This window comes from Propithecus coquereli, unplaced genomic scaffold (genome assembly GCF_000956105.1).
Source record: "Propithecus coquereli isolate 6110/MARCELLA unplaced genomic scaffold, Pcoq_1.0 Scaffold76, whole genome shotgun sequence".
In the NCBI taxonomy this organism is placed as follows: domain Eukaryota; kingdom Metazoa; phylum Chordata; class Mammalia; order Primates; family Indriidae; genus Propithecus; species Propithecus coquereli.
In genome coordinates this window covers 7,543,349-7,551,191 of record NW_012153729.1, presented here as the reverse complement: position 1 = coordinate 7,551,191, position 7,843 = coordinate 7,543,349, and the positions used below count along the sequence as shown (strand labels likewise).

The 7,843-nt window shown below is 43.8% G+C and overlaps 2 protein-coding genes across 3 annotated transcripts in view; one reads left to right on the top strand and one right to left on the bottom strand.

Annotated features, from left to right (window-relative positions):
- SAP30BP (SAP30 binding protein) overlaps positions 1–5,240 on the bottom strand; it is a 35,515-nt gene extending 30,275 nt beyond the window's left edge. The window contains exons 1-3 of one of the 2 annotated variants that reach the window (XR_001138219.1): positions 4,879–5,113; positions 3,195–3,304; positions 582–629 (exon numbers count right to left, since the gene is read on the bottom strand). Coding sequence is in view for 1 of the 2 variants with exons in the window: in XM_012662251.1 (XP_012517705.1) it covers positions 582–629; positions 3,195–3,304; positions 4,879–4,984 (264 nt within the window). In the remaining variant the exon portion in view is untranslated. Of the gene's footprint in view, positions 1–581; positions 630–3,194; positions 3,305–4,878 lie in introns of both variants that reach the window. The other variant, XM_012662251.1, reaches the window with a different exon arrangement.
- A 543-nt stretch (positions 5,241–5,783) lies between these two features.
- Positions 5,784–7,843, top strand: part of RECQL5 (RecQ protein-like 5) — a 38,401-nt gene continuing 36,341 nt past the window's right edge. Inside the window, exons 1-2 of the mRNA XM_012662324.1 lie at positions 5,784–5,953; positions 7,069–7,190. Coding sequence (XP_012517778.1) covers positions 5,824–5,953; positions 7,069–7,190 — 252 coding nt within the window. The 5' untranslated portion in view covers positions 5,784–5,823. The remainder of the gene's footprint in view (positions 5,954–7,068; positions 7,191–7,843) is intronic.

Below are 7,843 nucleotides of genomic sequence, written 5' to 3'. Positions count from 1 at the left end.
GAGGCAGAAGGATTGCTTGAGCCCAGGAGTTTGAGGTTGCTGTGAGCTAGGATGACACGATGGCACTCTAGCCCAGGCAACACGGTGAGACTCTGTCTCCAAAAAAAAAAAAAAAAGGACCATTCTGCATGGCTTGCCCAAGAGTGGAAGGGCACATCCCTGGGAAAATCAGAATTAGGCTCAGTATCCCTAACAGCTGCAGATAGCCCTCACTTTGGTCCGAGTCTTATAGCCTCTTATTCACTTCTAGATGACTAGAGAACTCAGAGCATGCAAGGCATCCCTTATACCTTCCTGAGTCTAGAAACAGTCCCATACCTAACCCAACTGAAGGGGCAAAGTGCAAGTGGGCTGTTCGACTCAGACAGTCCTTTTGCTTTCCTAGTCTAGAGATATGGCACAATCTGCAGAAATCCACTCTGCCAGGTTCTTTCTTCATAAAGCTGGTTTTATCCTAGAAAATATCCACATGGTCACACAGTGTGTTAGTGGGACAGATCTTGACCAGACATGTGAACTGAACCATAACGTTGAAACACCTGTTTGCATCCAGCCACCCCGCCACAGCCAACACCAAATACCTTTGGGTCATCAGCCTCAGGTTTTTCAGTCTCTGAATCGTCATCTTCCTACAAGACAAAGAATTTAGAGGATTAAGCTTAAAGGAGTGGGCCGGAGGGGGTCTCACATGCATAACTAGGGGCTGGAGCAAACAGCCCATTTACCCAGCTGGGGTCATCCCACCAAGAATCCCTCCCCTACCACGTGGCCCAGAACTAGAGAAAAAGAAGTGGGGGAAAAAACCAAAAAACACCAGCAGCTCAAAGTCAATAGTTATTCTAGTGGTGCCACAGTCCACGTCAATGAAAACGCCCAAGTTAAAAATCACATACAAAAAAATGGAGAAAGATTGCAACATGCTTCAGAAAAGAGCAAGACCAGGCCACAGGATAAAAGAGGAAATAATGTTCCCACTGAAATATGAATTATTTAAACTAGGATTAAGAACCTTTTTTCCCCTCCTTTGCCTCTCATATACACATATACATTAGACTCAGACCTACCAAAACATCAACATCAAAGTGATGTGACACACACATAGCTATACCCTAGCACCTCAACCCAGTAGCATCTGCACTAACATCAACACAGAAAGGTAGGCACCATACGACCAGAGCAAGTGACCCAGAAAAGGCAGGATCAAAGAGCAATGCCCAGGTTTCCCTGGATCCCAGTGAGTGAGCTCTGCCTCCACCTGACTGCTCACAGATTGACCCATTCTACGAAGCCTTGTTCTTTATCCAAATGAGCCCTGCTTGACACAAAGCATCACGTGGGTAAGGCATTTTTCCAAAGCAAGCCCACTGTTCCACTCAACACTAATGCTATGAAGGTCAAAGATTGGGAGCAGATGCTGGATGAGGTACCTTATTAGCTAGCTAAATCCACGTCACTTCCACTACCCAGAACACTCCCAATGCACAGAAGCCTTTAACTAAATGCCTAGGAAAAACTGGTTTCACTCCAAACCATTATTTTCAACAAAGCTACACTTTAACCCGAACATTACAGAGCACTCCAGATATTAATATAAACACCACCTAAGAGACTTAATGGACTATACTGATGGTTTTGAGACTTAACTATCCTATAAGGTACCAGTGAGTCAAAGGTTTTAAATGCAATCTCCACAATCTCAATTAAAATCAATAATCAGAGATGGAGCTCAGCTGAATACAATTACATTTCGGAATGGCTATATTCGGATTTGACCAGAGGATTTTACTAAAATATGAAATAAAACTTAAACATGCTGAAAATTCTAAGCAAAGCCAATATGGAACACCTCAAATACATGTTACACAAATTTAGGAAAGAAAAGAATTATGGATATTAAGCCAGTATGTACGTACTTGAGAAAAGTCAGGAAAATAAAACAACCTGCAAACTTTTCTAAACACTTTCAGTCAACTCTGAATTATCAGCATTAATGGGCAGGGCTCAAGGCATGAAAATATCTCCTAAGAGCATAAAATACAAAATACATTTCTGTTTAATGTGGAAAGCATTGAAATGCTAACATTTACATATCGCCATGTAACAAAATTTTTTAACAAACAACAGGCTGGGCATGGTGACTCACACCCATAATCCTACCACTCTGGGAGGCTGAGGCAGGAGGATTGCTTGAGGTCAGGAGTCTGAGACCAGCCTGAGCAAGAAAAAGATCCCATCTCTACCAAAAATAGAAAAAATTAGCTGGGCGTGGTGGCTCACACCTGTAATCACAGCTATTCGGGAGGCTGAGGCAGAAGGATCGCATGAGCCCAGGAATTTGAGGTTGCAGTGAGCTATGATGACCCCACTGCATTCCAGCCCAGGCTACAGAGCGAGACTTTTGTCTCAAAATATAAAAATAAGTAAATAAATAAATAAAAAAATAAAGTACATCATGAGTGTTTAAAACTGCTGCTAAGTAGCCAGATCTGATATCCAGATTCAACTTTGTATGTCTTTGTGCTAAGCACCAGCCTCAAAGTCATTGCTTTTTCTCCAAACTTTAAAATGCTGGCTCATGCTGCTCAGGTGATTGTGATCGTAAAGTCTTTCTTGTTAATAAAGGTACAAGTTCTTCTTTCTTTTTCAGCCAGCACCCACCAAACTTCAGGCAAGATTTATGATCAAGAACCAAGGCACCCTGATAAAAAGTGCCAAGTAAAATGTCAAGAAAGAAGTTAAGGAGGATCAAAGCAGGTGAAAACTAAATAATTTTCATTCCTTACCTTGTTAATAAATTGAAAGATTTGAATGAGCCCCAACCAAGATTAAGAACAATGCAGAGTTGACTGCAGATATAAATGATACAACAATTAGGGTGAATGCTACAAACAGAATAAATTATTTAAATTGGGAAAAGCAACATAAAATACTCACTGATATCTGGGTTAAATAAAATAGTCTGCTATCTTTTCCCCAAAATTTCATTTCAAAGATTAACACAAAATGATCCAGGTGAAAATAAATTTAATTTTCAAACAGGACTAATGATATCCAACCCAGTTTCTTTAATACCAAACCAAATCGTGGGGGGTATGAGGTTAGCCATGAAATGGAACACTGCTGGCATAGTTCAGAAAGTTTCTGACAAATGAAATGGTGCTTTGAGCAAGTCTTGATTTAGGAGATTTACCTACCGACTGTTTGCTGTTCTCGTCCTCCTCTTCTTCATAACCATCTTCGTCACCCCCTAGGCGAGAAAAGTCGTCCTCTCCATAGGCATCAGATACCAACCCACCTTTCTCTTCTGAAACAGTTAAAAAAAAAAAAAAAAAAAAGTGTGGGGAGATGTAAGAAAATTTTCCAGTGACTTGAATGGCTAGGACTATCTCTGAAGATAAAAGGGAAACCTAAATCTCATGTGAGTGATCACAGGCCCAAATTCTGCCCTCAGAAAAGGAAAAATTTAGTGGATGAAATCATTAAATGAATAGGGAAGAAAACCAATAGATTCAGCCCATCTATTATGTCAGTTGAATCCTTCCCTTCTCTGAATAATAGCACATTGTTTGAGCACCTCTTTTAACACACACATCTCACATCTCAACCTTGTATCGTAGGCACCTGTGAACTAGTCTTGTACAAGACAGGGACTGTCTTCCTCATTTTTGTATGCTCTCCCCTAGGAACAGGACCAGGGACACTCCAATGGGTCCCCAATCATACCTACTCGAAAAAAACCTCTTTCTTCATTTAAAGCAAAACAAAAACAAACAAAAACACTAGGTAGTACTAGGAAACAACCAGGGAGCCTTCTGACTGGAAGAGACCATACAAAACAACAAAATATGACAGTAGCTAATCCAACACCTCTCACTTTCCAGATGAAGAAATCAAGGTCCAGATATAAAATACTAGGCAACTTATTCTCTCTCCATTCTCCCCAAGAAATCTATTCCCCTTCTTTAACTTTGTGATTCTCAACCTGAGGAGGACGACAAAATCACCAATAGGCTTTACAAACTCACAAAGTAACAGAATCACTTAGGAACCTTAAAGAGTTCACAAATGCCCATATCCCACTCCGGATGTACCAAAATACATCTTCTCACTTTGGAGACCAGATATAGTCACTTTTAAAAGCTCCAAGATGCGTTTAGGGCACTTTTTTTTTTTTGAGACAGAGTCTCACTTTGTTGCCTGGGCTAGAGTGCCGTGGCGTCATCCTAGCTCACAGCAACCTCAAACTCCTGGGCTCAAGCGATCCTCCTGCCTCAGCCTCTCGAGTAGCTGGGACTACAGGCATGCGCCACCATGCCCGGCTAATTTTTTCTATATATTTTTAGTTGTCCAGATAATTTCTTTCTAATTTTAGGAGAGACGGGGTCTCGCTCTTGCTCAGGCTGGTTTCGAACTCCTGAGCTCAAACAATCCGCCCGCTTCGGCCTCCCAGAGAGCTAGGATTACAGGCGTGAGCCACTGCGCCCGGCCTAGAGCACATTTTTAATTAAAAACTTATAAACTTAACAAAACGTTTATCAACCTCCACGTATGTTTTACTCATTGCTCTCTCCCATCTGAACAACGAGCCCAGAGGGAATAGGTAGTTCAGCAGCCTTGAATACCTCTCCCTCATCCATCTCTCTGCCACCACGAGGCCCGGCACAAAGAAAACTTTCAGTAGGTTTCGCCAGAATAATGAAAACAACAGGAAGGAGACTACAGAGTCTCTAATGCTCTATCCCACCAGGACCCCTACCGCGCTTCGGGGCCCACTACTGGGGGCACAATAACCATCCTCTTTCCCTCCCGCCCCGCTAGGAGGACAGCGTTCCGGGCAGACACCTGATTTCCCCTTCCAGTTTCCCACTCGGGCCTCACCAGCTGCGCTGCCCACCGCTTCGACTCCAGCCTCGCCGTCAGATTCGGGCTCTGAATCTTCCGCGTAAACTGCAAGAGACGACAGAACGTTCTTCTTCCCCGCCATCTTATTCCCACAAACTCGCCGTGGCTCACTCTAATGACTCAAAGTAGTCAACTTCCGTGCGGAAAGACAACTTCTTCCGATCCCAGGAGACCCCGCGCCAGACTGGAAACCAATCAAAACGGCCGCTTCTGAGCCTTGCCCTGCTTCTCTTGACAGCGCTCGCGTAACGTCATCACTACGCGACGGATATAAAATTCTGTGCGTTCTGCCTAACGCTGAATTCCCGGCGGTTTGTGGCTTTTCACATTTGGGGTTGGTCTCCTGGGTCTTCGAGTAGTTCCGGAGCCAGCAGAGGCCCAGCCCAGCAAGAGTCCTTCATTCCTGGACAGTCCACGGCCGGCTTCCTATATCTTGAGTTGAAGAGAGGGAGGCGTCAGTTGGCCAAGCGAGAAAATTGCGAATCTGGGTCTCAGAGGAAGAGAGAAGGGGCAGGGTCTTGTAGGGGGAGCGGGAGCGGGGGGAAGAATGGTCGTCATGGCTGCGCTTATAGGAGGAGCAGAAGGTGGATCTTAGAAAGACGATTCCACGTACTCCCAACTATTCCGAAGACATTAGTGTTTCTTCTCGTGATCTGATTTCTAGCTCTGTGCTATACCGTGGCCTGGGACACTTCAGTATTTTTATTTTCACTGAGCATAAAAATGGAGATGTTAATTACTCAGGAATGTATTGCTTGAGGCAGTTCACCTGCAGCTTTATTACTTGAAAATTATATATTAAATGTAGTAAATTTTTACTCATAGAGAAAAATAAGCTGTATTTTTTAAGCAGAACAAAGGGTTCTTGTGGCAACCTTTCACCACTTTTGCCTTAACATTTGGCCACTGTTTTTTGCTAAGATGAGCATCGGCCCTTCCTCCTTTCCTTTTGACCCTGAGCTGCGAGTCCAGAGCACGTTGAAGAAGGTCTTTGGGTTTGACTCTTTTAAGACGCCTTTACAGAAGAGTGCGACCATGGCTGTAGTAAAAGGTAATATTACCAAGCTACCTGCCTTTAGGTTTGTGCTGGCTGTACCATAACACTGCAGCTGAACACCCTTGTCCTGACCCTTTTTTACCTCCCTAGCCTTGGTCCATAATTAGTTTTGGAAATCTTAGACTTGTCACCCAAAGCTTGCAGTTTTAGTGGCAAAACCACCCAACTTCTGGTTCTTATATTTCATAGCCAGAGCTACAAATTGTCTTTGAAAACAGTTCATAGATTCCCACTGTTTTTCATTTGTGTGTGGGCAGTAGTGAGGATGCCTTGAATTGCCTAACGACTGACCTACTGCTAGTTCATTCCTTTGTTGAAGATTGAGTGGCCTGGGTCCCAGCAAAAGAAGAAGTAATAATATTATAAACCTAAGATATGGTGACAAATGGAGGTGATCAAGAGGGGAGCTGGCCTGTAATATTAATGATACATTTATAAACAAAACACCTCTAATGTCCTGCCATGTCTACGCAGATATCCCCACTTTTCTAGCAGTATTCTCCTTTCATGGCTGTTTCATTCAGTCATCTATATCAGCAGACTCAGACTTCCCTACCCTTGTTTTTTTGGGTTTTGTTTTTGTTTTGACACAGAGTCTCACTCCCTCACTCCGTCACACTGGGTAGAGTGCAGTGGCATCATTGAAGCTCACTGCAACCTCAAACTCCTGGGCTCAAGCCATCCTCTTGCCTCAGTCTCTCGAATAGCTGGGAGTACAGGTGTGCACCATGACACCTGGCTAAATTTTCTATTTTTAGTAGAGATGGGGTCTCACTCTTGGTCAGGCTGGTCTGGAACTCCTGAGCTCAAGCAATCCTCCCGCCTTGGCCTTCCAGAGTGCTAGGATTACAGGCATGAGCCACAGTGCCCGGCCCCTACCCTTGTTTTTATTACCATTACTAGATTTGGGGGTGGGGGGAACATTTCCAAGTCTCCCAGGATCCCTGCCCTTTTCACAGAAAGGATGGGAAGGAAATTAATGTTATATTGAGACCCTTCCATGTGCCAGACACTCTGCTAGGTACTTTTCCTACATTCTCATTTAATTTTCAAGAACCTGGATGAAAAGGCAGGAAGCATTGAGATATTGTCTTCTTATGTTTTTGCAGGGGACAAGGATGTCTTCGTGTGCATGCCCACAGGGGCAGGAAAATCCCTCTGCTATCAGCTCCCTGCACTGTTGGCCAAAGGCATCACCCTTGTAGTCTCACCTCTCATCGCTTTGATTCAGGTGAGACTTAGGAGATTGAAGATGGTAACCCAAAAAGATTAAGGAAAGGTTTCTTTATAGCTGGAAATTTCACTCCTCCTTTATTTGGTCTTTTGCCTCTTATTTTCTCTGATTTGCCTGTTTCACTCTCTATATTGGGTTTCTGAATTGCCCAAATGAAGGGTTCTCCACTAGTGCATATCACTCTGGTGGGTCATGAATGAGTCTTCTCTGTTTTGATGGCCTGAGATCCCTCACCCTTGTTTGTTATTTTTTGTCCAGAGGAGTATGGAACTGTAGCTGTACACACATACACAGTCTCACATGTACACACCCATGCATTCATGGTATTGGGATAGAAGATGCAGGTGGATAGATAGCTAAATTGACATGAGCAATCCTTGATGACCTTTATTTTGGTAAGAGCACAGTATGTGAGACAGAAAAAAATATGAGAAACTGGTTGAGACCTTGTTAACTAACATCTGCTCTGCAGATGTGACTATATTTAAGGCCTGCACATGAGCTGATAGAATCAGAATTGGGGAAGCGTGGCCATGTGGTTAAGATCCAGCCACCTGGCCGGGCGCGGTGGCTCACGCCTGTAATCCTAGCACTCTGGGAGGCCGAGGCGGGCGGATTGTTTGAGCTCAGGAGTTCGAAACCAGCCTGAG